The following is a 27,391-nucleotide window of genomic DNA, read 5'->3' as shown; positions in this document are numbered from 1 at the left end:
GACAGCCAATTGTTACACTACCTACATGTGTTTTTCATGTTTCGTTGAAATTTTCTTCAAACCAGTGAGCTGGTCTTTCCGTCATCTTGAGCAGGCGCTTGAATGTATTCTAGACTGTGAATCTCGTCTCAATCACCTGTACCAGTCTCCCAATCAGTACACTGGAGAAAACTACACACAAATATTTCTTGAGGAGCAGTGGACCAAGGAGCGGGACCACTATCGAAATCACAAAGATGACGAGGCGGACCAAGCTATAGAGCTTGGAAAACTGCTCTCCTTAGAGGATGAGCTCAGGACAGCCTGGTAAAGATAAGACCATGTTCATACCCATCTATCTTGTACTGATGCACTCAAATAGGTCAGATATTCCCCGATCGCCCAAAGATGCTATCTCGCGACTTCGTTCAATCCGCAACATGATGGATCAGATCCAGGAGCAGCGGGAAAAGCTTGGCTCATCGGAAATCTTGGAAGGGATTTCTGAAGAGCACCAAAAAGCATTTTTAAAGATGTTGTACGCTAAGACCGAACTCCGACGGAAGCACTTGGCCCTTCTCGAAGAAAAAAGGCCGCTTGATCGGGTGCGCATGGGGCGTGCTTCAAAGTTAGGTGAGGTGATCACGGTCTCTCTGGTCCTGCCTTTCTTCCATGAGCTGATAAAGTGACCAAATCAAAGGTACCCGAGGCAAAGAGCGCCTGGTCAAATCACTACGGAAACGAGCGGTTGCCCTAAAAGCCGTTCTAGACAAGTATAACCGGGCCCGCATCTCTTACACCAGGGCATTCCCCCATCGACCCACACCCAGTGCACCCGATTACGATTCCCTTTTACAAATGCTGCCTGATGATCCTTTTTGGAACGATGGGATTCTAACAAATCACAACGAGCCATGGGCAATTGATTCCAGCACTCAAGCTGGAATGAGAGACATAGCTAGGCTCACTAGAGCGGAGGAAGAAGTCCGCCGAATTGGTAGAGAGGTACGAAGATCGGTCCGATGGGCTATAAACGAGCACAACAGAATCCTTCCTCTCATTGTCGGGCTCCAGCACGATACAGATTGGGCAACCGAGAGGATCAAGCCTATACTTGCCGATCCAATACTGAATTCTCTTGTCAACGAAGACCAGCTATCTTTTATCAAAGGAATACTATACACTGCATTTCTCGAAATCACATCCCTTCAGTTGGTTTGGGAGAAAGATATGACCAAGATTATACAACAGACAGGTCCATACGAGAACGATGATCAGCTCATGGACGACTGGAGCAACCAAGTCACCCGAATAGCTTTCCTCGAACAAAGTGGCTGTCTGTCGATGATCAAGGGTGATTTTGATAACACGTTGGGTGAATCTTGGCGCCAAATGGATCAAGTGACCATGCGTTACTTTCTTGATGCCAGTGCAAACGCAGCAACCACGAATAACCAGGAAGAACAAGCAGATGAAGATGATGGTACGGAGAATGTAATTGGTGACGAGGAAGAATTTGAGCGAGCTCTTGAGGAGGAAGACCTAAATGCAGCTTTTGCCAACAGTATTCATTTAAGATGATCATGTCTTACCGCCGCTTCCTTAAGCTCAGGGCCGATCAGAAAGACACCTTTCACTCTTCCTGGCAGACTATCTTGTGTTATTGAACTACACTGTAAAATTTACGGTAGTTTCAGTAAACTTATAGTATACGGAGTAACAGAAAACTCCTTCAGATTTTGGATTTATCTTTTTTCCTCAACTCCATTTATCTTTTTTCCTCAACTCCATTTATCTTTTTTCCTCAACTCCATTGTAATCCAAGTTAAACTCAAAACAGAGATGCATATAATGACTGGCACTAAGAAAGAGACCAATCCATGATGTGCAAACTTTGCACAGATTGCTGTAGGCAACGGTGAAAGGCTACGGGGAATGGCTACGCAGCTGCCCTACAAAAAGCACCTGTTTTAGGGCAATTTTGTCTTTTATTTTTCTAATGTTTCACATAATCTGATATGCGCAAAATGTGTCAATGCTTGCAGTTAAAACTGCCTGCACTCCAAGAAACACTAAGATTCTACATCTGTCAAATAAAATTCCAGTTGAAGGGTGCCAAACATGATATGGCTTCCCAAGTTTCATGATGTCTTTTTGCCTAATGTTGAAAGTTCTCATGATTTATTGCTGTTGGGTAAGTGCTGCTCCTATCAAGTATAGCCTTTGGTAGGCACATATCATCAGCCAGTTTAAATTAGCAGTATCCATAAGGCTGGTTAGTTTGAATTAGCAGTATCCATAAGGTTAGTTGATATTGTCACAACCCGCACCAGGATTTAAATAGTGATGATTTCAATCATTCGTAGGTAGGTATGTTTCAATCATTTGGATTCCCTTCAAATCAAAAGCATAACAACACTTTCATGCATTTTGCCAATTCAAGGCCTCTGAGACAATTTAAAACACAAAAAACTGGTTGCAGAAGCCAAACACAGCGCAGTACAGATGACTATATATTACATTTAACAGTAGTATCTCTACACAAGATATCGACGCAACACATAGACCAACATACACCAAAATTCAGTCAACCAGGAGGCAGTCATTTTGTTCGGGGCTGACGCAGAATTGGTGCCTCATTAGCACCGATAATGTACATGAGAGGAAGCGAGCGAGAGCGGTGACCTGCAGATCTAGAAACTCTGGTGATCACTAGAATTAATGCGTAAAACATGATGTAAAAAAGGAATATCAGTTGGGTGAAAGTCACACCGCAATGAAGCTAATACTGAAGCAAGTACACTCCGAGGATTAGACAGCCGTAAAAGGGACCTGCCTGGGTTTCTGACCATATCCAAAGGAATCCAGCGCGACGAGATGGAGATGGAGATGGAGCGAACGAGGAATCAATCGAGTACATACTGATGGTCAAGAAGAAGGTCAGAGGAGTACATGCAATAAATGGGCTTTGGGAGAGCCAAGTGTGAATTGTGGTTGCAGGGTCGTACACCTAGCTGGGGAGGGGAGGAGGGTTGCAGAGTCGTACACCTAGCTGGGGAGGGGAGGAGAAGGGAGTGAACAGGGACTTGCCTGTCCAAAGAAGCCAGTGCAACGAGATGGAGATGGAGCGACCAAGCCACCGATTGGGTGGATGTTGATGGTCAGAGGAAGAGCTGGGGCGGTATCCGTATGGCAGGGGGTGGTGGTAGGATGCGTTGGGATGTGGCTGACTCGATGAGAGTGGTCCCCCATGGTTTCACCGGGTACGGACCATGTGCGGCCTGCTGCGGACCGCGCTAGGTCTTGCAGCGAATGCCATGTAGGTCTTTTCGCCGGTGGTTAGGGCTAGGGCAATGTTTTCACCGGGTACGGACCATGTGCGGCCTGCTGCGGACCGCGCTAGGTCTTGCAGCGAATGCCATGTAGGTCTTTTTGCCGGTGGTTAGGGCAATGTAGGAAGTTAGGGCTAATGGAACTCGGTGTTGGCTTTCACATCTCGGGGCCCCGGATCCCCCGAAGCTCATAAGGGAAGTACATGTATCAAATCGAGTGGCATGTCATACTTAGGGACTTATGTATTGTATATCAATTGGTAATGGTTCTGCGATCAACAAGGCAACAAGCAAATGACACAATGAGAGCAGGGAGGCAATCTCGGTCAAGCCGCAAGTGAACAGCAAAAAAACTCAGAGCACAGAGCTTGTAGAATTCATTCATTCGTCTTCGCCTTCATCGTCTGAATCATCCAAGGCCTTCTCAGCCGCAGTGAGCGGGGTTTGAGCGCAATGGCGTGACCCTGAAGTTGTTAATTGCTTACGTTTGGGTTGGTTGGTTGTGGAGTTGGCGGAGGTGGTCGGGGCTCCCAGTTCGCTGTTGGTATCATCAGTGGTGCGAGGTGGTTGCTTCTTTGGAAGATTCTTCTTGCGACGAGGAACCACGCCAAGCAATGCATCTTGATCGGCCACTACACGAATGAGGTTCTGATTGAGGTCGTGATTAATCAGTGTGATCATAGGACCTTTGAGTTCGCGGCTCAGAGTCTTGAGCCATATTGGGTTGGACTTGGCACCAGGAAGAAAGACAAGCTTGAAACCGATTGCACCAAGTTGACTGTCACAGTCACCCCAGCTCCAAGACTGTTTCAAGCCATTGGTTTCTTCAGCTAGGTATGGGAAGATCAGTTACATGAGATAACCAAGGGTTTGTCGCTTGAATTTATCTGAATTGGCTTACCAACAAAAGATCCAAGACGAGTTCGCAGGTCGGTAGCAGCTTCACGAGCAAGTGCTAAAGTGTGAAAATTGACCACATCAGTTAGAATAGAAATCGATGGGGGTGACCAGCTGATAAGCTTACAAATCTTTGCCTTGTTTACAAGGGCTGGAATGTTGTTGATTCGGAACCCAGAAAGAAATGCTTGAAGTCGATTCTGGTAGCTTTGCAGTCCATCTGCATGCTCGATCTGTTTGGAAAATGGCGCAGCTCCAGGTGTACTGCGAGTAAATTGGAAGTTGTGTGCCGAGAGGTGGTTGGATATGCCTATCAGGACAAATTCACAGTGAGAGCTCTTGGCCACATGGACCACCTATGTTCATATAATGTCAGTGGAGGGTAGAAGAACATCTGATTAAATGAGGCGGCACTTACTTTGGCCTGCCACTCGGTCATCCACTTATCAACACGTGAGTGAGCTGCCTTCAAGGACTTTGAGCAGACCCGTAAGCCGCCAACAGTCGGAACTCGAGGTGTAGGAACCAAATCTGCCGTAGTGGTTTCTTGAGGATTGTTGCCAGTTGTTGTAATATCAACAACGGCCGCCCCAGTTGGATTGGATTCCGATGCCGCATCTTGATCTGGTCCGACTGTTGGATCGGTTGCAAAGGCCCTCTTCTCATCATGTGTCATTGCGTCCCACATCGCAGAAAGCTTCCCCATCGCTTCTTTGTCCTTAACACCCTTGCCGCCTGAATCATACAAGTTAGCCTGTTTCAATTGAAGATTAATAGGGCCTCCTCTCACTTTCTTTGAATATTGCTCGTGCAATGGGTGTCTTCATGAAGTTATTCCAGATGGTTGCAGCTCGAAGGGATTGTTTTCTTCCCCTGGAAGAATCAGATAATAACAAGTCAATTTACTTATGAATTGTCAATGGAAAAAAGATAGACTAACAAGAGCTTCTCGACCATCTCAACAGAGACTTGCCGTTCAATAGCTAGGAGAGCTAAGTCTTTCTGTTGGGTAAGGTAAAACTCCAGAAACACTTCAACATCTGAATTTGTCATGTGTTTCTTGGACTTATCCTTTGAAATCCCTCGAAGTTCATCTGCTGTCTTTTGACTATAGTCGACTTCCTCCTCTGGCTCTCGGTCTTCAACTTGTTGATTAACGTCTGCAAGGAATCGATTGATTGATTGAGACTGGGTTACAGTGGTAGCTGGCGTGGTTGAGTTGGCTGCGTTTGTGTTAACAATTGGTGCTGATGGTGTGGGCACAGGGGGAGTACTTTCAGGGACAGCAGCTGAGACGGTGGAGCGGTTAGTTCTCTTGCGCTTTCGGGGACCGGTTGCAATGGTGGAGGCGGGAAAGTGAGGGGGCAGAAGAGCCGAGGTTTGTGGGGCAGGATTCATCACATCGGAGTCGTTCTGCTGGCCTCCATGGCTGGAATGAGATTGCTGACCACCATGGCCAAATTCTTGGCCACCAACACTGGATTGTTGACCGGCGCCGCTGAAGTGTTGTCCGCCGCTGCTGAATTGTTGTCCGCCGCCGCTGAATTGTTGTCCGCCGCCGCTGAATTGTTGTCCGCCACCACTGAAAAATTGTTGTCCATCATCAAACTGTTGTCCACCACCACTGAACTGTTGACCGCCGCTGCCACCACCAAATTTTTGACCGCCGCCGCTGAAGTGTTGACCTCGACCGCTAAATTGTTGACCACTGCCAAACTGTTGAACACCAGCGTATTGCTGACTGCCACCAAGCTGTAAGCCGTCATTCAAATTCAATCCGGTATTGAGCCGCTGGCTACCATCGAATAACAGGCTTCTGTTGAGCTGCAAACCATCATCAATTGGTTGAATATCAGAGAACCGCGTGGTTGGAGGAGTGAAGTTGTTGCGGGGGTTCAAATATCCATCATGCGGAGAGGTCCGCTCCAGCCCATTCGAAGTAGGGTAGCCGTACATGTTGTTCATGGTTTCTGATGATAAATAAGCCTTGACAAACAGAAAATATCAAGAAATAGAAGAAGTAGTTAGCTGACTCTTCTTTAATAGGAACGGGTTCTAAATAAGGAAAATTGTGATCCAAACCCAACAGCTGCTTGCCAAGTGATGATTTGAGAGAGGTTGAGAATCAAAAGTTTTGATGCTGTTGAATCAGTGCGTGTATTTGGTCAGTTGAAGTTCGATTGCTCGAGTTGGAGCAGTGTTGCTCTGAGAAAGATTTATCACGGGTGGGCAAGAGCTCTCAGGGCTCCCACTCCGGGTACGGGGCTCGGGGGTTGATCTCTGATATTTTGCAGCTGGCACCGGTAGGTTGTTACTCATATGTGTATGTAGTTACATGCTCATATATGTCAAAGTCCAAAAAGAAAGGTTTACCGGACTTGAGGTTCTGCCGAGCTTGTAAGGGTCTCGGAAGTGTTATTATATTAAAGTCTTACAAGTGCACAAGTGAGGGGGTGAGGTAGCGCGCGTCTGAGTGAGGTTGCGTGAAGCCGCATTTCAGCTACTCAGTAGCCTCTGAATTTTTCTGAGCCTGGCTACTGAGTAGTTGAAATCGTGTTGTCTCGGGTGACAAACATACACCAACTTGCAAGAGGCGCTCTGGGCTCTGGAGACACGAGTAGCCCAGCCGCTCAATGTCTGAAGGCATACATACAGCCATCCAGGGCCCCCAGTACTGTCGGGTCCCTGTGGTCTCAATACAAGGGGCCTATATAGCCTCGCTTTCTATGTGCAAGTACACCGGGCCCTGGTGTGGTGACCAGGGTACGGCTTAATAACTTTAACCTCCTCAGCCTGGCGACACGCCATCCCCCAGTGCCCCCTCCGTGATCCAGCTGCGTTCCTACAAGCTCGATCTCACAGAGCTCTTCGAACATAACATTGCATTCGCACCTACACCATAGCAAGAGCACTACTATTTCCAATGGCTTTCCATCCTATAACCATCGCCTCCCTCTTTGTTGCTGTGTTATTCTCATCCGGCGTGCTTGCAGAAGGGAAGACTGCGGCACCTTGGGACCAGGACTGTTGGTGGTACGACAATGCGAACTCCACTGCTGCCTGTAAGGCTCATGTCGATTCAAACTGTGACCACAGTCGAAGCAACGCTAACCTTCGCTTCACTTATTTCCTCATTGCAGCTTGCAACGGCGTCCGGAATAGGGTGTGCGCTGGCGGCTGCACTGGCTACGTCAGTGAGTTGCTTTGTTATATTGTCTTCCCAACTGCTAAGCTGACCATGGGACATCGGATTAGCCGCCACAAACTGTACCACTAGTCACAAAATGGACGACCCAAAACCCCCGCTAACTACTGAAAAATGTACCGTCTCATACGGCAGGTCATCTGCAACCATGTCAAGTGAGCTCCACCGCCTATCTCATGACAGTGCGATATGACCAATTGGTTGTCGATGTCAAGCTAAATCAAATGGGGGGTTCAGTTTGCGTTGCAGAGAATCGGAGTTTCATTTGCTACGGGCGACCGACTGGCAGAGCTAGTAAGACATCCCCGATGTTTCGATACATGCGTCTTGTCTCCGGCTAACCCGTCAATTGCAAACAGGGTGTAAAGGGTGCAGTGAATCCGGAAGCTCTGGAAACGGCAACGATGGAAAAGGGAAAGGAAACGGGGAGAACGATGGAAGTGGTGACAAGTCCGCTCCCGGAGGCTCCCCGACCGACAAGAATGCTCCACCTCAAACCAATTCCACAACCGGCAGTACCAGCACTCCGCCGACGACAACAAGTTCTCCCACGGATGGCAATGCCGATCCCCCGAAACAGTATGTATACCGTTATGATTCATTCCCAGCGGTACAATTCACAGTTTGCTGACAAGAAATATCATCTTTCCATGTTTGCAGGGAAGCCAGCCCCAAAAGTTCTTCCGGAGCTTCATTGGGCTGGAATGGCTTCTCCTTGGCCGTTGCCACCTTTTTGTCCTCGTTTTTTTTCCAATAAGCTATATCTGAACCCTCCAAGAAGATTTGCATTAGTTATGGACTATCAAGCCGTCAATTTACTCAGCAATCATTTCTATCTGAACTATCATGGGCATTTTGCTGTCTTACATTTGTATTCCAAAAAGTACTTCTGCGGGAATAATCTATATAAATATGTGCTCGCACCCAATTGGAATTCAGATTTATTTTTTCTATCTGCTTTCTGGAGGAGTTCCCGTCGCAATCTGGGAGCCTCCCAGAGTCCCAAAGCCTAGATCTCCCTGTAAAATTTGGCTCAGATCTGGGTCTGGAAGGGGTTCCCAAATTGACGGGAAGTCCTCCTCTATTATAGTTAAATATAGAGGGTTACTAAACGTACCCGGGTATTTCCGCTTTCATAGCCGGTTTTTGCGTACCCCCTTTTCCGCATTCATACCCCCTTTTTTCTACTCATTTCTACACGACGCAAATGAGATCAAAATTCATCAAAAATCATGAAAATAATCATCATACATTCAGCATTGAAAAAAAAAAATTCTTAATTTTGTGCATACCCCCTTTTCTGGGGTAATTACTCTTCAGGCACTTATAAATTTGCATATCCTGCGTTCCCTTAAATTTTTGGGATACATAGAGGGTGTGCAGCGGGCTTAGTAGGAAAACTCCTACATTTTAAAACAGTCTAAAATTTTGCTACATTTTAAAACAGTCTAAAAATTTGAGGGATTCTTAATGTTTGTATATTATTTGTGCCCTGAAGCTGATAGAAATGGGGTGCATCAAAACATGAGATATAAGGGGAGTGCAGCAGGCTTAATAAGAAAAATCTGGGTAACTGTACAACTTTTGTGTTACATTTTCAAACAGTCTAAAATTTTCAGGTATTATTAATCTTTGTATGTAAATTATCAGCACCCTGCAGTTCTTAGCAATGGGGTGGTATCAAAACATGAGATGCAGGGGATGTATGGCAGTCATAACACCTCCTAGTGTACACCTCCCATGTCTCATGCCAAATAATTGCAATCAATTTCAGGGCACAGATAATATATGACAATTAATAATCTTTGGAACTTTTAATAGGCCCCGTTTGGAGGCAATATAATTCAGGCAATATATGAGTTTTTTTGCCTGACATCCTATGTGACATCTGATCAGCTCCGCCAAAACTTGATCAGATGTCACAAAATTCCAGATTATATTGCGCAATTATATTGGCTTCAAACGGGGCCTTAGACTGTTTGGAAATGTAACACAAAAGTTATACAGTCAGCCAGATTTTTCATATTAAGACTGCCACACACCCCTTATATCTCATGTTTTGATGCAACCGCAAATAATATACAAAGATTCAGAATCCCTCAAATTTTCAGACTGTTTTAAAATGTAGCAAAAAAGTTATACAGTTAGTAGGAATTTTCCTACTAAGCCCGCTGCACACCCTCTATGTATCCCAAAAATTTCAGGGAACGCAGGATATGCAAATTTTAAGTGCCCTGAATTTACTGTGGGGCTGGGACATGTAACAAAAAAGATTCTCTTAGTAATTACCCCAGAAAAGTGGGTACACAAAAAACCGGTATGCATTATTTAATTATTCAAAAGTGGACTTTTGGCGCTTTTGAATGCACCCTAATTCTTATCATAATTTTAGAGGAATTTAGATATAATTTGTGTCGCCTAAAAAGAAGCAGAAAAAAACCGGGTATGAATGCAGAAAAGGGGCACGCAAAAACCGGGTATGAACGCGGAAAAACCAGGGGCATTTAGTAAGCCCCTAAATGTAACCCAAATGTGATTCATGGTTATGAAGTAAATCTGGTGCCAGTCAAGTGTACTAATAATAAACTGACTGGGAATAGCTGGTATAAGAAACACGATTTGAACTGATTTGAACCAGCCAACGGACTACTCAGCGTAGCTCCGTCTTGCAACACACTGTCATTGCCAATGCTGTGTTCATGGAAGGAGATTCATTCTCCTCATCGATAGTTGTTGATACAAATATATTCACATCTCCAAAATAAGCTAAGATTTTATGAAAAAGCTATGCAGACTCTCAGCAACGCAGATGTACATATAGCTAAGGCTGGCTGATGCTACGTAGATTGGTAACCTGATTGAAAAATTGACAACGTTCAAAAAGGGATAGGGGACTTTGGGTAATGACATGCCGATGTTATTTTGTCAAAAAACAAAAAACAACACATTTACATATTTAATTTCAAGGCTCTATCAGCATTTGGTATAGGGATGGACCAACTTACGTGGAACTTCGCTTTTTAGGCTAGACAACAGCTCAATTCGAGAGACATATGCCACGGTTATTATGGTATTCAGTTCCAAGGTGCTCAGTTGGATACTGTTGGAGAGCTTGATCTTGCCATTCGAAGAGCTAGCAAACCGATCTGAAAAAGCAAAATAATCTATCCAAAGCAATATTGCTGGGTAGAGATGCAGAGCCAGATCCACAGTAAGAGGAAAGACTGCTTCGAGCTCGGGATTCATCATCTTTCAAAAAGGTCCCCGTAAAAATGTCACCGTCTGTGCTGTTAAATAGCGATTCTTAGTTATTGTCTATCATCAAACATAACTCACCATCTTAGGATTATAGAGAACTATGGGCCAATAAAGCGTTGTAACTACCGACTCGATCGGCAATGCAATCGCAAGTGATAACTTTCTGAAATCCCGTAGAGCTAGATAATTGAGAATTAATTGGTAAGCGAAAGCGCCGTCTTTGGAAACTACCAGGTCCCCAAAGAGACCTTGTACCCACACGAATTCCTGGGAAACAAGGTAATCAAAGTATTGAAAACGAAAGTGACCGTCGAAAAGAACAAGCTTTATGAGGGAAATATTTCAATCGGATTATTTTTTTCGCAAACGGAGTTCAGATTTCAACATTTTTTGCGATTTTTGCAATCCAACAGAGAAGGGAAAGAAGAAACGAGGAAGTCAGCCTCCGGGTGAGGAATTACCTCTATGTGAGCAATTTCATGTCAAGAAAACTGACTCACCCCCACATAGTGAGAAAATTGGCGCGACCGCCCATCTTGGCGAATAAAGCCAAGATAAAATAGTCTGGAAGATCGAAATAGAGATGGCATAGTTCCCCGGGCGATTTAATATGTAGCTATCCGTCAGTTGAGGCTTTGTATTCCATTTCTCGAAATCAAGGCAGAAAGATGAGGCCAGACCTGGGCGATAAGTGAGCCGGAAGGCATTCAATAGCAAACCAAGTCCCAGGAAATGAAACAAGGTCGCCAGTGGAGATTTCGTTGCGACATTATCGGCCATATTTCAAGTCTTCTATTTCCCACGAGATGGTTAACGACACGAGATGGTTAACGACACGAGATGGTTAACGACACGAGATGGTTAACGACACGAGATGGTTAACGACACGAGATGGTTAACGAGTGTTGTAGGTAGGATGGGCTCTTCAGAAGAGGCAAGGTTATATGCAGATTGAGATGCATTAATTCATACGATCATGCGGTCGTGAAGTGGAAAAAAGGAAATCAAGTGATCAGCTAGAAAATCCGACCCCTGTCTAGGATGTGTCGGAACGAATGGCGTACAGTCAAGGATACACACAGACATGGGAACCGCCAGCTTCGCCCAGTTACAACCATCCGAGATGGAATCGTTCACCTACTTCAGAGGAAACAAGCCTCGCACTCCGATGATTTGAGTGAGGTTAAGGTACATCTGTACACATACAATTGGCAACAGGTTTCAACCCTTTAAGGTTTGGAGTACATAAATGTGTATCTCTTTCCGGAGGTTTCAGCTGATGTATGTTCTCTTTACATACATAGCTTGGCAAAGCATTATGAGCCGGCCGGCCGGCCAGCAAGTTCTCTCCACCCGGTTGTGCGTCTCCGCCCGGTTCTGCGCCCGCGGTGGGAATTCGCTCAACGCCGCCCGACCGTCACTAATGCGGATGCTCTGAGCATCCGCAACTGGCAGTCTGATACATAGCACGGAGACCTCTGGTATGAGGCGCCCCTGTCGTGCGGGGTAGCATTACTTCATCCGTTTCTCCAGCTTTGGATCCGTCCATTCCTGATCTGTAGCTCAAAACTGGAGGAAAGTTGCATTGAGACCTGGGCCTGGAACGATCCGCACCCATTTACCGGCTTGTGGTGCGCATTAATGACAAAGAACTGCAGTAGACGTGTGTCTAACTACGTAATCTATCAGTGTTTATTTTTCTTTTGTGGAGGCAGCACTCTCTTCCCCATTTGTGATAAGACTAGTAGAGTACGATTCCTCAGTTCCATAGGGGAGCAACAACGCACATACAGAAGGTAGAACGTGGGATAGAGGCTAAAAGAGTATCAACAACGATGAGCAAGTAGGGGATATTGTTGGGGTTGGGCTATGTAGTTCAATGGTATTCTAGATAAACAGTGTCTTGCGCACAAGCTTAACGCACTATTGGAATATCGAATTCCACGATTTGAGTAACGCTTCGCCACTTTCTTTTACCGATAAAAAAGAAAGGTGATAAAGGCAACGGGAGACGGATACCAAAAGAGCGCAAATTGGAGACAGGACAACAAGCAAGAGAGAGTAGGAAGGGCCGAGGCTAGAGTTTACGACTCTTGACGACTCCGACCTTGACGCCAGATTTCTCGCCCTGGTAGCCATTAAGGGTTCGACTTTGTGCGGCCTGGTCGGGTTTGAACGTGGGCCGTTGGCTAGATATCTTCTGCTCAGCCTTCTGGAATCTTTTGCGTTTCTTGACTCGCGGATTCCGGTTTTCCTTTGCCCGCTTGGGTGTCAATCCTTTGTTCTTCAGGATCTGTCGACTGATCTCGCGCGGCCCGCTTGCTGCGCCGCCTTCTGCTTCGGTCATCAAGGCATTACTGTATCAAACGCGTCGGCAATAGTTTACTCGGGTCAGTTTCCTCTTTTTTCTCCTACTAGGAATATATAAAACATCAATAGCTTACCGGTCTGCCATTCTCTTCCCATCATGTTGCATTTTCTTTGTTTTCTTGGCCGATAATTTTAGTTCCTTGATAGTGCTATAGTAATCTGATTGGCCATCCTGGTCGAAAGATACATCAGGCTGATAGCCATCAAGACTATCATCAAACTGGCCAACATCATCGTCAATATCTGGCATGGAATGATCTTGTTTCTTGAGAAATTCGCGGCGTTGAGATTCCTTCGTAATGTAAGGCAAGTCACTATCCCCACTAACGATCCCCGTACCCGCGAGGGCTTTTTCTCTCCTCTTGCCTTTGGCGTCAATCTTGGCAGTATAAAATCGTAAGCTTTTCTTCTTCTTCTCTTTCTCGGTTGCTTCCTTTTCAGATAACGAAGTTGATTCGAGGAAATCGACATCGATTCTATCATTAAGCTCAGAAGAGTTGAGGATTGACTTCGAGGGTCTTGGCGGTAGGTTCTTCAATAACTCGTTCGGATCCTCCACTTCAATGTGAGAGACTTTCTTCGAGACTTTCTTTTTCTTTTTCTTCGTTTTCTGGGATTGAGTTTGAGCTGACCCTTTGTCTTCGTCGGGCTGAGATTTCGCGGAACCTTGGCCTGACGACTTACGACGCTTGCTGCTCGGCTCGATGTGTTCATCCAGATCTGATTGATCAAAGAGCAGATCGCGCAGCTCTTGATCGAATTCCGAGGCAGGAAATTCGCCGTCAAACGTCCCAGACCCGCCGAGTTCATCTCCTGAGCCGTCTCCAATCAAGCCCACTTGCTCCATCAGATTTAATGTGTTTCGTAGGTCGATCAGCGATTTCGTCACCGATCCTAGCAATGCGGGAGCAGGGGGTGGAATGTGGAGTGAGAGGTGCATATAGAATGCCGTGGTCGATACGTATGTGGATAGGACATCTAAAAAAAGACGAAAACATCGCATGGTAAGCTGTTTTCTCACAGGGGTCCTAGATCATCCGGAAAACATGAATGTGAAGTAGGGAGACACACGATAATGCAGCAGGTCAATTGCACGATTGAATTCGTTCTTATCCGGATCTCCATCGATCAGTTCACTTGGAGAGGATACCTTGTCTTGAAGCTCAGACAAGGCGCCCAACGATCGTCGAAAATCGGTCAAAAGAGCCAGACACTCCGGCTTAGTCTTGAGAAGATAAGCAACCGCTGCAGGTTCTGAATCAAACTCTTTCACTAGAGTTGAATGCGAAGAAGAGATTCTATCTTGGTTGAGTTTCTCGGTAGCTTTGGTAGCAAGGATTTCCTCGTCGGACGCATAGTCCAAATATGACGAGAAATCGCTAGATGTCAATTTCGATCTGGCCTTGACTTGTAGTCTTTTGACTTCTTCCAGTTCCAACGCCCTTCGCTCCTCTTCCTGCGCGACAGCTTCTGGATCGTTGGTGGTCTTCTTCTTTTTCGATTTTGACTTTGTTACGTGATACGATTTCCAAGTTGATTCATCCTCTTCTGAGGAACCATCATTCTCGTCCATTTTTCCGTCTCCTTCTAGCTCGAGATCGTTTTGATCCAGCTGCAGCTGATCTTCATCGTCGTCCGATCCTTCTTCCGAATTGATCGAGTCGGAATGAGTCTCCAAGGCTGAGGTTCCTTTTGCGAACCGGCCTTTGTGAGAGTTGTCAACTGAGACTTTCGGCTTGCGTTGTTTCCTCGGCTTCGATTTCTCGCTTTCACTCTCTGATTGGTCGTCAACATACTGTTCATCATCTTCTTCACCGTCATCGATGTCCAACAGCTGTTCTGGATCCTCCAAGTCGTTTTCAAACCTCGTATCCCGACTTGTCTGTTGGAGCGAAACTTTATCCAATCCTTCGAAGACTGCACATGGGTCAAAAAAGTCAGTTTCAATTGTTTTTGACAGGATGAGGAAGTGAAATTCAATTGCGCAGTGAGTCTTACAGTCATCCTGTTCGTCTTGGGCCTCCTCTTGGTCCCAATCGGCCAATCGTTTGATGCTGCTCTGCCTCGGGTCGAACTTCGCAACATCGGGTCTGACGTTCTGGGGTTTCGACCGGCTTGGTCGTTTCCCAGGCCTTTGTGGCTTTCCTCGAGCCATTTTTGTTATTTTTCGGATGTTCGAAGAAGTTCTATTCTGCTTGAGCAAGTTCCAGAAATCAGACGGAGAAGAAATGATGCAAGGTTCGGGTGCCGCGGTGGGATGAACAAAAATCTGGTGTAATCCACTGATGCAGTTGCATATTCAATTTGGTCATATCTACTGATGCATATTGCATAGCGCTTGGCAGCTGTTGTGAAGTTACGCTTGGCGGCTTGTTGTGTTGCACAACTTGCACGCCGGGGGTTTGTTAGCCTGTCGTGAATCTGTACATTCCTTTGTCATCATCAGGTCTTTGAGGCCAGAGCACCGTAGAAACACCATTGATAATACAGCCTCCTAGGGTCCTTCAAGCCTTCGAGGTCTGATACATACTGATGCTGCCGTGTTGCATCAAAAAGGCCGCTCTCCGTCACAAACAATTCAGCAGCTCATCCGCATGCTGCAGATGATTCTGCCTCTGGGCGACTGACTATAGTGACCGTGACCGGTCTCGATGTGACCCATATCTCTGCTTCCTTTTACCACTGGTAAAAAACTGAATACAAAGCCCATATTTCTACTTGAGACGGGTCGTCCTCTGGATCCATTTTGATTTTCAATCAAGCTTGACAAAAGAAAAACAGATTCTTTGGGACCGCAACTGATGCAGCCTTTTAATTTCATGAGATACCACATCATCCTCCTAGTCCATCTATCTTGCTTAATGGTCTCACCATTGAGAGCTGCCTCGATGTTTACCTCGTGTAAATCGTGTTGTCGTGAGTGTTCCTTGAAGATTCTCATTCTGTTGAAAATAAATAAATATATGCTTTCAAACTGAGTCTTCGCTTCGAGAAATTGGACGTACTCGCTGTTTGTAGGCAAAGATGTCAAGTCTCCGAATGAGCGAAGGCATGATAGGCGTTTATCGAAAGCTCCCAATGGGCGAAGAAATCTTTTTGCAGATCTTCCAGGAGAGCCTCCAGTCTACCTGCAGCAACTTCCGTGGAATGGTAAATGTCTCTTTGTGCTCGGGTTTTCTTACATTTCTTCAGCCCCTGCAAACTCAGCCTGTGATGATTTTGTTGCCAAACAGAACCTGGGCTCCATGATCTAAGTTGCACTTGCGATCTCTGTCTCCAAGCCGCTAAGCTCCCGCGCAAGGAACACCGTACTGCAGCAGAAAATGCGGGACAAGAAGTGAAAGGATCCAGTGGAATAGGAGAACCATCAGCAAATTTTGCCAAATCCAACGACTGGCAAGAAAAGGGGATGGAGGAGCTGAAAGAAGCACCAGAATATGGTGCGTCGTGGTATCTATGTTTTTTGTTCATGATCTATGTTTTTTGTTCATGACTTGTACATGAAATCAACTTTAGGCTCACAGATGAATGCTTTCATCTCTGCCTGTTCTACATGCAGATTGCTCAATTTCCGGTGAATTCTGCAATAAATGGGTGGAGGACTCATTTTATTATTTCCAACTGAAAAATACGGGAACAGGAGGACAAATCAAGGGTCCATTAGAAAAATTGTTTCAAGTAACAAGCAAAACCCCAGCAGAGGAACTACTACAGTGGAATGGAGACATACTGGAATAATGTATGCTTTTTTCTATGGATAAGCTCATCTATCAATGACTAAGAGTCAAATCTCCTCTTCTTACATATTTATATGATCTGTTTTGTCCAGCTTTTGTGATATTGGATTAGGAGAGAGATGAAAAAGGAATATCTGTAAGGGCTTCTCATTATGTCTTTTCTTCTTTTCATTTCAATCATTCCTATTCACTGACACTAGGCTGATGAATTGATCTTATATCTCTATTTGTTCTCTCCAGAATCTCGAGGATCATCTGAAGGCTCTCAACTAACCAATTCAGAAGTGATGCAATTGATACACAGATACACATAAAAAAATGAAGAAAAATACTACCTTATATCCCATCTGTGAATCATTTTTGAATATTTGGAGGGTTCACTACCCCTATACCCTTAGACTATCTCTTTGTAGGTCATAAAATTCAGAGCATTTCTCCTTTGAAAGGTGGTACACCCACATCAAATTTAGAGACACCCATGTTTCCCTTAATCTCAACAATTTCAAACACTATTGATTTATTTTCTACCAATTCATCTTTCCCTTTTCTGTTTTCTCTCATATCAATACAGATGGATAAAACCCCTGAATTAACAGGGGGAATAAGACTCCCACACTTATAATGCACTGAATTCAGAAAACCCAGATAATAAAAGAAAAAGAAAATTTTGGATTCTTCTCTTCTCAAAACAAATAGCACCAAGATGAACCAAATTATTCAATTACAAAAGAGATCATCTTGAGTTGAAATTCAAGCAACTGAAAGTGCAAAAGTAGTAACACTGGGTCAGCTATGCTATCATTAGCAATAGCGCAGCAGAAGCCCATTAATTTTGGCGGAATTAATGCAGCGCTAACTGCAGGCAAACAAAAACCAACCATGCTACGCTGCGCTATGCCTCTTTTTAGAGGGGGTTTTGGCTAAAAGCGGCATAATTTAGCGGAGTTTTAGTGTAGTGCCGCTAAAATTCTGCTAACATTATGGCTGAAGCTGCCAAAGCTAAAAGCCACTAGGCTATCACACAGGGGCTGTTTAGCTTGGTTTAGTGTAGCGGCTCACCATTGCAAGTAGAGCTGATTTTGCCCTTAAGCCAAACAAACTATTGTAAAAAAGATGATTCTGATCAGATAAATGTACTCTCATATTATTATAGAGGCTTGGGAAAATAACTCCAATAAATCCATCAGCAACTCCCAAATGTTAGGCATTGTTGTGTATACCACCTCTTGACATTCAGTGGGCAAACCTGGAAGTCTTGGTATTTTTGGCATTTTTTCTTGCAATTCCCATGTTGGGAGTAGGAGTTGCCCAGCTATCTTTAGATCTTAGTGTCATCATTTTTTATATTTTTTTGGAACTTTTCCGCCCAGTACCAATAAAGACCTACACATTTGCAAAGCTAGTCCTCTATGGAACACCAATTATGCAAGCAATACTACATGCCGGCCTTGTTTTTGCTAGTTAGTACTCTGCCTAGATAGATGAAGTTGTTGCTTTCATTCAGGGTAAGGTAACTTTAGAGACGTGCCACTATGAAAAAAAAAAACTCAAGAAACCGCTGCCAGTTGACATGCAGCATACTTGAGTCAATACTCAATTAGAACCAGGTTCATACAAATGAATCCCAGGCTGGAACAGCCTGGAATATCAGGAATTTGCTGAACATCATTCTAGTGCAGTGCACTAGACAAGACTGAGTTCTGAGGCAATTGCTCAGCTGGGATCCATGGTCTCTGAGGCAAATGCTCAGGAGATCCATGGTTTGCCAACCTGGACCGGACTTGACTGGGAGGGATTGCTCCCAGTCAACACGCTTCACGCTTGTACCCAAGTGGATGGCCTCTCTGCTGGGAGGGAGGCGTCCATGAGGTTACACCATGGACTTGTGCAGTCCATTGTCAAGGATGAGTGTCTGAGGACACCTGGAGGCACAGTGCTCAAAATAAAGCACTGAGCAGCTGTGCCTTGTGGCTTGGCACCTGGCCATGCTGAGCTATGCTGGAAGTACCCTGGAAGAACCCAGGTACTGATCAAAGTACTAGCATGGTAACTGCATTTCAACTGACATCAGTTTCTCAAGTTTTTTTTTGCAGTGGTACCCTGACAAAAAAGGGGCAGTTAAAAGACGCAGGGCAATTGAAAGCGGGGGACTTCCTCTACAACCCATACTCAGACAGCTTGAGAGACATAAGCTTGTCTCTGGGCTGCACCTAGCTAAGGATAGGTGGATCACAAAGACATTGAAGAAATTACATCCATAGGAATAAGGCTCATGGGCCTGGAAAGGTAATCCTGGAAAGGCCCGGCAACAAAATGATTGACTAGCAGATTGGATATTATGTCCTCATTTCTTTAGGGAGTTGAAATATTGACTCCCAAAAGCCATTGATGTCGCGCAGACCACCTCAGGACGTCCGTTCCCGGTCCGCGTGACCAAAGTTTGACCCATGCAGATTCTGGGAGTTGGAAAATTAATTTCGCTATCCAGAATGGGAGTCGGAATTTTAATTTCACAAATAATGACGGAAAATAAAGAAAAATTTCACTGGGGAACCTAAAGCCCCCCAAAATTTTACAGCGGCCATCATTTTAAAGTACTCTGAATAGCACCTGATGAGCTTCACAGCATTGGCACACCCTAGGAAAGGGGTGTGCTACTGTGGGTCTAATTTGGTGGAATCCCTACTAAGGAAATCCGCCAAAGCCTTAGCTACAGTGCCCTAAAGCCCCCCAAAATTCAGTGGGCATATAAGCCTCTGAAAAGAACATGTTGAACTTCTTGACAGTGGGAAACACCAGGAAAGGGGTGTGCTACTTTGTGTCTAATTTGGTGGATTTCCTACGAAGGAAATCCGCCAAAGCCTTTGCCACAGTGTCCCAAAGTGCACCAAATTTTGGATAATGAAATAAAATACTCTGTACCCAAATTGACAGCTGCAAGGCAGTAACACACCAGCATAAAATATTTTTGAGGCAGCTGGGATTAACTGTGGTGGAGGCACTATTAACTGTGGCAGAGGCACTATTAACTGCGGTGGAGGCACTATTAAATGTGGTGGAGGCACTGTTAACTGTGGCGGAGGCACTATTAATTCTTGCGGAGGCGCTATCAACTGTGGCAGAGGCAATATTATCTGTTGCGGAGTCAATTAGTAGCAGATATGACCAAAAGCCCCAGCTGCCTCAAAATTATTTTATGCTGGTGTGTTACTGCCTTGCAGCTAAAAATTTGGGTACAGAGTATTTTGTTTCATGATCCAAAATTTTGGTGCACTTTGGTGCAACTAAGGAAATCCGCCAAATTAGACCCACAGTAGCACACCTCTTTCCTGGGGTTTCCCACTGTCAAGAAGTTCAACATGTTCTTTTCAGAGGCTTTAATGCCCACTGTAAAATTTTGGGGGGTTTGGGGCACTGTAGCTAAGGCTTTGGCGGATTTCCTTAGTAGGAATTCTACCAAATTAGACCCACAGTAGCACACCCCATTCCTGGGGTGTGCCAATGCAGTGAAGCTCATCAGGTGCTATTCAGAGTACTTTATGGCCGCTGTAAAATTTTGAGGGGCTTTAGGTGCCCCAGTGTGGAGGTATAAATCTTTCTTTATTTTCCGTAATTTTTTGTGAAATTAAAATTCCAACTCCCATTCTGGATAGCGGACTTAATTTTCCGACTCCCAACATCCGCGCGGGTCAAAAGTTGGTCCCGCGGACCCGGCTTGGACGTCGTGAGGTGGTCCGCGCGACGTAAACATGTTTTGGGAGTCGATTAATTAATTTATGGGAGTCAATTTTTCAACTCCCTTTCTTTAATCTGGGGCTATAGCCCGTTTGGTTGTGCCGTACCGGACATGGATCACTTCACTACCCACTCGCCTTGCCCTTCTATTCCTGCTTATCTCAGACACCCTTGAGTTTGGAGCTATTTATGTATGTCAGCCCGTTTGGTTGTTGGGTGCCAGTGGGTAGTGAAGCCGCTGGAGGTTCCGACGAGTGACAGGCTTGTATTTGGTAGTAATTCCTTTGTAGTCACCGATAAGTACAGCCGAGTGCACGCGGCTAGACGCGGCTACAATCTTTATCACACGCTAACAACTATTCCCCCGTCCTCCGGGATGAGGCTTAGAGTCATTTCTTGATTTTTGAGGCGAGCCCGATTAATTTTTCCGTACCGGTTGATACATAGCTTCATAGTAGCCGGTCTCGCCCGCCTGTTCCTACCTGTCTCAGACACCTCAGGGTAGTCTCATGAGGCTGCATCGTTGTTCGCTCGTATCTTTCTATTCATGGCGGCAGGGTATAAAAGACCCACCCTCGCTTCCCCTTTCAGAGACAGCAAAACACCCTCGCATACTTCTCAACATACCGTTCAAGAAATTCTTAGCGCCACGCCAAAGCTGCTTCGATCCGCAAACGGCATACATTGCACTATCTCGCTGATGAAACTCTCAATTGCTGCCTACGGCCTTCTCGTGGCTCTCATCCTATCCATCATGGTCACGGCTCCCAATCCTTCATGTCCCAGGTGTCCAGACCCCAGCTCCAGCTATCGGCTTAAGGACAAAGTGATGGCAGTGTGTGGAGCCCCTGGCCCAGTACCATGTCCAGTACTCCGTCCTAAGTCAATATGGAGATGTAATAACATGGAGAGGTGCGGGGTGATATTCTGGCGCAACTTGGCACGCAATCCTCAGGATTGTTACCATGATGACAAGCGGCTCCTGACACTGGAAGCCGCACTTGCCCTCGGAGTCGCACGCGCCGGGTTACGCTACTCGCCCGGTCTCCAACCCTCCGCGTTACCCGCCTCGCGCACCCGAGTCGAACCCCCCGCGTCACACCCCCCGCGCACCTCAATGTTTCTGCAGCCGAAGAACAACGCACCCGAGTTGCGACGGAAGAAAGCCGACCAGGCGGGATCATCAACCCCCCGGGAACTCCCGTTTCTACTAACGAAACAACAGGAAGAAGAGCAACGGAAGCAAGCCATCGAGGCGGAATCATCAGCCCCCAAGCTATTGACGCTTCTACCGACGAAAGCTCAGGAGAAGGAAATCGAGTCACAACGGAAGAAAGCCCGCCAGGCGGAATCACTCCGGAACCGTTAAAATTTGGCGAATATTGTCATGGCCTGCCGTACACCATCCTTTCACATACAATTCCATTTTCAATGTTTTTGCGGTAGATATCAGATCTTATGAATCCGTAGTGATGATGTCCATGCATTTGCATTTTCCTTGTCTCGACCCTAATGCGGTCCCGTCTCAGCTATTAAATGATAACATCGTGTCTGGCAATTATGATGTTGTCAATGGAAAATCTGATCAACATGTCCAATTTAATCCCAAATGAGCAGATGCGAGTACAAAAAGACGGGCCAGAAGTAAACATGGATACATATGTTGGGGTCCGGGGATGAGAAACAGAGAAAGAGGGTGAGAAGGGAAGGCTGTGTAGCTTGATTGGGACCCTTCAATCGACCATACTTTTTTAACAAGATGAGTTGTAAATCTGTTTTAGGGGCCCACCTCTTTGATTGTTCAAGAAAGCGAGTGAGGGCAGAGTATCGTCGGCCAAGCAAGGTTCTTTGAAATATGTATCGTTGGGGTGGATGAGGCTCCTCGGGTGTGGCAATGTGCCCCCTATGCCAGACAGGAGCAGAGTTGGCAGAGAAGTGTTGAGTGTCGAGGGAGAGAGAACGGCCAAGAACCACCACCACCACCACCACAGCAAAAGCACCATGAACCTCAGCAGCAAGCTCTGTCTCATCGCCATCCTCCTCCTCAACCTCACTCGAGCATACTCGGCCGAGGCCCTCGACAGCCAGAACCCCAAGCAGGATGTCGAGGACAGACGACGAGCAACGGCGAGGACGGAGACCGTGACGATAGAAAACCAGCTCACCAACGAGCTCGACCCCACAGCCACCCCGAAAAGCTTCCTACCGCAAGATGCGCCGAGTGGGTTCCTCTTGGCCGCGGGGAAAGAGCGCGAAACAGACCGTCTTGGACGGGAGAACAATAGCCGCTCACATCTGGCCCCGTTGGCCAAGGATGACCGCCGACTCGAGCATCGAGAGGAGAGCTCCAAGCTGGTCCTCAACGACTCCTCCGACCCTCTCCATCTCCAATCTCGAAGACCTAAAAAAAAACCCCGCTTGTTGGCCCCGATCCGGCGATTCGTTGCCTGGCTCTTCGTCCTCTGCACGACCAAGAACCCCATCTGGACGCTCTCCTTCAAGATCTTCAAGGGCATCTTCTCCATCTTCTTTCGCTCCTGTCGCGCTGTAATCGGCACCCTCTTCGGCTTTTTGACCCACCTCATGGTCTGGTTCTGGGACGAAATCTTATTGTCAGAGCACTCTCCTCTTTTCCTCATCAACCCAAATATTATTTGCCTGCTCATCCCGGTCTTGTTTGTCTGGAATCGCACACAGTCCAATGACGTTTCCGATCAGATTGGTCTTTTGGCTTGTCGTTATTAAGCCGCTGGACCTGACCAAGGCGATGTTGAAGAAGCTGAAACCGGTGATCCTCTTCCTGATATCTGCGATCGGGATGGGCATATTCATCGGGATGATTGGCAGCTCGACCCATCTGTGGATCGGCGATTGGCTGTTCCCCTTGCAGCACAAGACCGACAAGCAAAGCAAGAAAGACACGAGCTTGATCGGGCGCAAGAAGCGGCGTGAACAGAGCGACCGCACGGCGGGCGATGACCGGGTCGACCAGCCGGGCTCAAAAGACTCTCCTCCAAAGACCGAAAACGGACGCGGAATAGGAGACGTGATGGAAGCGTCGGACGACTCGAGCCCGTCGGTGGATGCGGACCTATCGGAAGAGCCAGACGAAGACTGGACGGCCTTCAAATTAGAGACAGAGCTATCGAGCACCCTTGAGCCGAACCAAACACGATACACCTCGGCGGTCCAGAAGCTTCGATCCCCGTCGGCCGCTTCCTCCTCCGCCCGACAACGGCATTACCAACACCATCTTTCCTCAGACGACGAGCCCTCTCCATCCCCGGCCTCCGTCCTCCCCGATACACTCGCACACTCCCACTCCGATTCCGTCTCGATCCTCAAACACTCCCCTCCCCCTCTCAATTCGTACTCATCCTCCTCGAATCGCAAAAAGAAAGTCACCTTCAAAACTGACTGATTTACTTTATCCTCCTGCTTTACCCCGTCCTGTCTCTTCCAAACGGCCGCCTAGATATATATACCCCCAAACATACGCAGATACCCAAAAAAAAAACTATCTTACTTGCCATACTCAACCCCGCCCCTTTGTCGCTTTGATGTATTACTATGTTGTATGTACAAGATGCCGTGATTAAGTATTATTGACTATGTTTTACATGTTGACCTTCCCAGGCTGAGGCAAACACCGAAAGCAGAACACATTTATCAAATCCAACTACTACACACGCTTGCTGGTATGCAGTACAGCCCAACTTCCTCCCAATTGTTGCGCTCAAAAAATCACCATCCGCACACAGATGTAGAAGAATTGGGTGATGATAGGGGAGCTCTTGTATATCTATAGTCACAATTGTGCCATCACGTCATCGGCCTTATGGTCTAGTCGTATGATTCTCCCTTTGGGTGGTGCCGGTGGCAGCATGCATGGGAGAGGTCTCGGGTTCAATTCCCGATGAGGCCCCTGTTTTTTTGCCTATCATCTCAATGCAACACCAACTGTTTCCAAGCACTTTGAATTACAGCCATTCTTGAAAAGCTTGCGGGCTCGAGGCTGAATTTTTTTTTTTTTTTTATCTCAGCCACAGGCCTGTACAGCTTGACTGAGGCAGTCAAAATCCCTTTGGGCGGCTGTTTGGTCACCGAGGTTGCCGCGCTGGCCACAGGGCAGGGGGGGGGGGGTGCGGCAAAGCATCTGATCATTGTAAAATTGCTCCAGGATTCTGATGGTCCAACCCTTGAGGCCCCAAAGTTAAAAACAAAGAAAGTAGTGATTTTCTTACAATCACATTACTGTATGCAGCCTGTCATACAGGGGCTATGCAGGCTTTGAGGCTGAAAATACTAACTTAATTAAGTCCCACCCTCCTACAGGTGGAGTGGTAAAACACTGGTCGCATTGCGCCAACCGGAGGTAGGGACTTAGGCGGTAAATGGACTTACAGGCTGACAGCATTTGGTTTTTTGGTGGGGACTTTTTTAAAACTGCTCTCACCCATCCATTTCCTGCCCAATTTCATTATTGTTTGGATTTCTATGATGACAAAAGTCTTCTTTATCCATGTACTATACCCACCTATCCCCAACCTGTCTTCTTGATCTGCAATGTCCCTTGTAACATCATGAGTTTTGGATTCTGTACAGTGTGAACTTTGTAATATAGGATGAAGCGGACCAAAGATAGTCACAAAAAGTGGATCTGAGGGGTTCTGAAGGCCTTGAAAAATTCAGAAAAATTTGGAGAGATTCTCCTTGATCTTGGGAATCTTTTGTTCCCCCAAACCTTTGCTGCCCAATGGGAAAGGGTGAAGCCAGAAACGTTTGAAAAAAGACATGGTTCTGATTCTGTCAGCCCAAACTTGGACATTGGATGTAAGTCCCTCCTTCAGAAGGTCCTGGCGGGACAGTGTCCCCCCTCAAATAGAGGGACTTTGTTAATGGCTGTAACAGGTGACCATGATTTTATCCTCTTTTGAGCCTGCCAGAGTGCACACTGTGAAACTAACTAAGTCCCTCTATTGGAGGGGGGGCGCCGTTCTGCAGGGACCCTCCAAAGGAGGGACTTATGCACTATGTTGACCCCGTGGCAGTAGAGAATTAGAAAAATGATGTTTTTCAATCCTCTCTGGACGCGCCATTTGTCACCAGGTAATAAAATATTGGGGGAGCAAAATGTGCACAACATCATGGAATTTCTTTGAAAATATTTTACAAATTTTTTGGGGCCTTGGATGCCCCATGAAGTACTGTTTTGTGACTGACAAGTGTCCAATTCATCATGCATTCCACATTTTGCACTGTACAGAATCTGAACTTGATAATGTTACAACTATGATTGCAGCTCAACCAGAGGAGTTGAGGATGAGAAAAAATAGTAGAAAGAAGGGGACAGCTTAAGCCATCCCAGAAATTTAAATTAGAGAAAGAAAGGTCCAGAAACTCATGTGGGAGATTGGTTTTGAAAAAGTCCCCACCAAAATACCTGATTCTCTACTGCCGCGGGGTCTACATAGCGCGTAAGTGCCTCCTTTGGAGGTCACTTTGCTCCCCCAAGGAGGGAATTAGCTAAGTTAGACTGTGAAAGCAGTTTCATATATCTCTTTGATTTTGCATACTGACAGAAGCTTCATATATGGCACAAGGGGGTTTCTTGTAAATGTTACAGTGACACCACTATTAAAAGTATCCATGGAAAAAACACATACAGCCATTGCCAAAAGGCTTGTGTGGTTGTGGATTTCAGATACAGGCCTGTACAGATTCACAGTACAGGCAGTCAAAACCCCACTGGGCAGCTGGGTTGGCTTGATGTGGGTGCTGCAGGGCCAGATTCAGGCAAAAACACTCCAGGACTTCAATGGTGAAACCCTTGAGGCCTCAAGTTCAAAACAAAGAAAGTAGGATTCTTCTTCTGATCATGTGACTGGATCCAACCTGACATACAGGAGCCACATATAAAGGCTCAGAGGCTGAGATCTGCAGTCCCAAAATTGAGCCTACCCAACTGCAAGCTTGTGGAGGATGGCTGGTAGCATCCTGTGCCCAAAATGGCCCGCCCTGGTTCCAAATTGAAGGATCTGGCCTTCAAGCCTACAAGGAATGTAAAATCATGGATTCATGATTCCATGATTTATCATGCAGCTGCACACCTGTGGTACATAAGGGCTGTACTTGCTGCTCTCAACATTCTGAGAAAAAGTGAAGCAAATGCCACCAGTTGACATGTGCAAACTCAAAGGACGCATTTGGTATTCCTCCAACCTTTCTTGAAAATCATTCTATCAAGTTTCAATGCACAGTCACTGTCCCGATTGCATAGTGACTGTCCAACAAAGTTTGCTATTGTAATCAAGTGGAGTTGAAATCAAAGTAAAACCAGAGCATGCAAAATTTAGAATGGTGGCAGTTGAGCGAATGGTTGAACAACATGATCCAATCCAGTTTTAAGAATTTGATACCGTTTATTGTATCAAAAAACAGATACAATATGGCAGTATCATATCTGAAGAAAGACACCTTTTCTCTGCAATTGGGGCTCAATACAGCATCCCACGCCAGAGATACACTTAGTATTTTATCATATTGGATTGTATTTGCAATACAATCCAATGTCTCAGATCAGATCAGCAACCCAATCCAATACCAATACAATATATCAAAACCAAAACCAATTTCAATATCAATAAATACCAATACACATATCAGATCAAGAGTGTCCAATAGACTGTTGGAAAGCAAAGGGGTGTTATTGGTTGTGGTCTTTGTGTGATGAAGGTGGGGATGTTTGCAGGTGTTGTCTACATGGTGTAGTTGGGAGAGTGAGGGTCCCTAGGCTGGTGTGTGGCAGGTTGCATGTTTGACCCCGTCTATGAGCAATGAAATATGCGGGCTAGCCAGGATGAATCATTTTTTTCATT

At 46.0% G+C, this 27,391-nt stretch overlaps 7 protein-coding genes across 7 annotated transcripts; 4 read left to right on the top strand and 3 right to left on the bottom strand.

The window, feature by feature from the left end:
• Positions 1 to 924: 924 nt before the first annotated feature.
• PtA15_9A498 (uncharacterized protein) lies at positions 925 to 1,560 on the top strand (the record flags this gene model as incomplete). Its single annotated transcript, XM_053172712.1, has 1 exon — positions 925 to 1,560. One exon carries the CDS (start codon positions 925 to 927, stop codon positions 1,558 to 1,560), a length of 636 nt encoding a protein of 211 aa, XP_053023926.1.
• A 2,132-nt stretch (positions 1,561 to 3,692) lies between these two features.
• PtA15_9A497 (uncharacterized protein) lies at positions 3,693 to 6,164 on the bottom strand (the record flags this gene model as incomplete). The annotated part of the gene is made up of 6 exons (XM_053172711.1): positions 3,693 to 4,141; positions 4,213 to 4,266; positions 4,336 to 4,564; positions 4,627 to 4,943; positions 4,999 to 5,081; positions 5,149 to 6,164. 6 exons carry the CDS (start codon positions 6,162 to 6,164, stop codon positions 3,693 to 3,695), a joined length of 2,148 nt encoding a protein of 715 aa, XP_053023925.1.
• Positions 6,165 to 7,131: 967 nt separating this feature from the next.
• On the top strand, positions 7,132 to 8,170 carry PtA15_9A496 (uncharacterized protein; the record flags this gene model as incomplete). The annotated part of the gene is made up of 6 exons (XM_053172710.1): positions 7,132 to 7,270; positions 7,349 to 7,402; positions 7,464 to 7,568; positions 7,651 to 7,707; positions 7,773 to 7,992; positions 8,074 to 8,170. The coding sequence occupies 6 exons, from the start codon at positions 7,132 to 7,134 to the stop codon at positions 8,168 to 8,170; spliced, it is 672 nt and encodes a 223-aa protein (XP_053023924.1).
• A 2,080-nt stretch (positions 8,171 to 10,250) lies between these two features.
• PtA15_9A495 (uncharacterized protein) lies at positions 10,251 to 11,451 on the bottom strand (the record flags this gene model as incomplete). Its single annotated transcript, XM_053172709.1, has 6 exons — positions 10,251 to 10,267; positions 10,419 to 10,662; positions 10,750 to 10,850; positions 10,931 to 10,995; positions 11,172 to 11,235; positions 11,352 to 11,451. The coding sequence occupies 6 exons, from the start codon at positions 11,449 to 11,451 to the stop codon at positions 10,251 to 10,253; spliced, it is 591 nt and encodes a 196-aa protein (XP_053023923.1).
• Positions 11,452 to 12,748: 1,297 nt separating this feature from the next.
• On the bottom strand, positions 12,749 to 15,196 carry PtA15_9A494 (uncharacterized protein; the record flags this gene model as incomplete). The annotated part of the gene is made up of 4 exons (XM_053172708.1): positions 12,749 to 13,028; positions 13,116 to 14,019; positions 14,113 to 14,958; positions 15,040 to 15,196. 4 exons carry the CDS (start codon positions 15,194 to 15,196, stop codon positions 12,749 to 12,751), a joined length of 2,187 nt encoding a protein of 728 aa, XP_053023922.1.
• A 6,017-nt stretch (positions 15,197 to 21,213) lies between these two features.
• On the top strand, positions 21,214 to 21,882 carry PtA15_9A493 (uncharacterized protein; the record flags this gene model as incomplete). The annotated part of the gene is made up of 1 exon (XM_053172707.1): positions 21,214 to 21,882. The coding sequence occupies one exon, from the start codon at positions 21,214 to 21,216 to the stop codon at positions 21,880 to 21,882; it is 669 nt and encodes a 222-aa protein (XP_053023921.1).
• A 503-nt stretch (positions 21,883 to 22,385) lies between these two features.
• Positions 22,386 to 23,934, top strand: PtA15_9A492 (uncharacterized protein; the record flags this gene model as incomplete). The annotated part of the gene is made up of 2 exons (XM_053172706.1): positions 22,386 to 23,125; positions 23,211 to 23,934. The coding sequence occupies 2 exons, from the start codon at positions 22,386 to 22,388 to the stop codon at positions 23,932 to 23,934; spliced, it is 1,464 nt and encodes a 487-aa protein (XP_053023920.1).
• Between the last annotated feature and the right edge of the window lie 3,457 nt (positions 23,935 to 27,391).

Source organism: Puccinia triticina, chromosome 9A, assembly GCF_026914185.1.
Source record: "Puccinia triticina chromosome 9A, complete sequence".
NCBI classification, from domain to species: domain Eukaryota; kingdom Fungi; phylum Basidiomycota; class Pucciniomycetes; order Pucciniales; family Pucciniaceae; genus Puccinia; species Puccinia triticina.
Note: the sequence above shows the minus strand (reverse complement) of the source record. Positions and strands in the feature narration are given on the sequence as shown.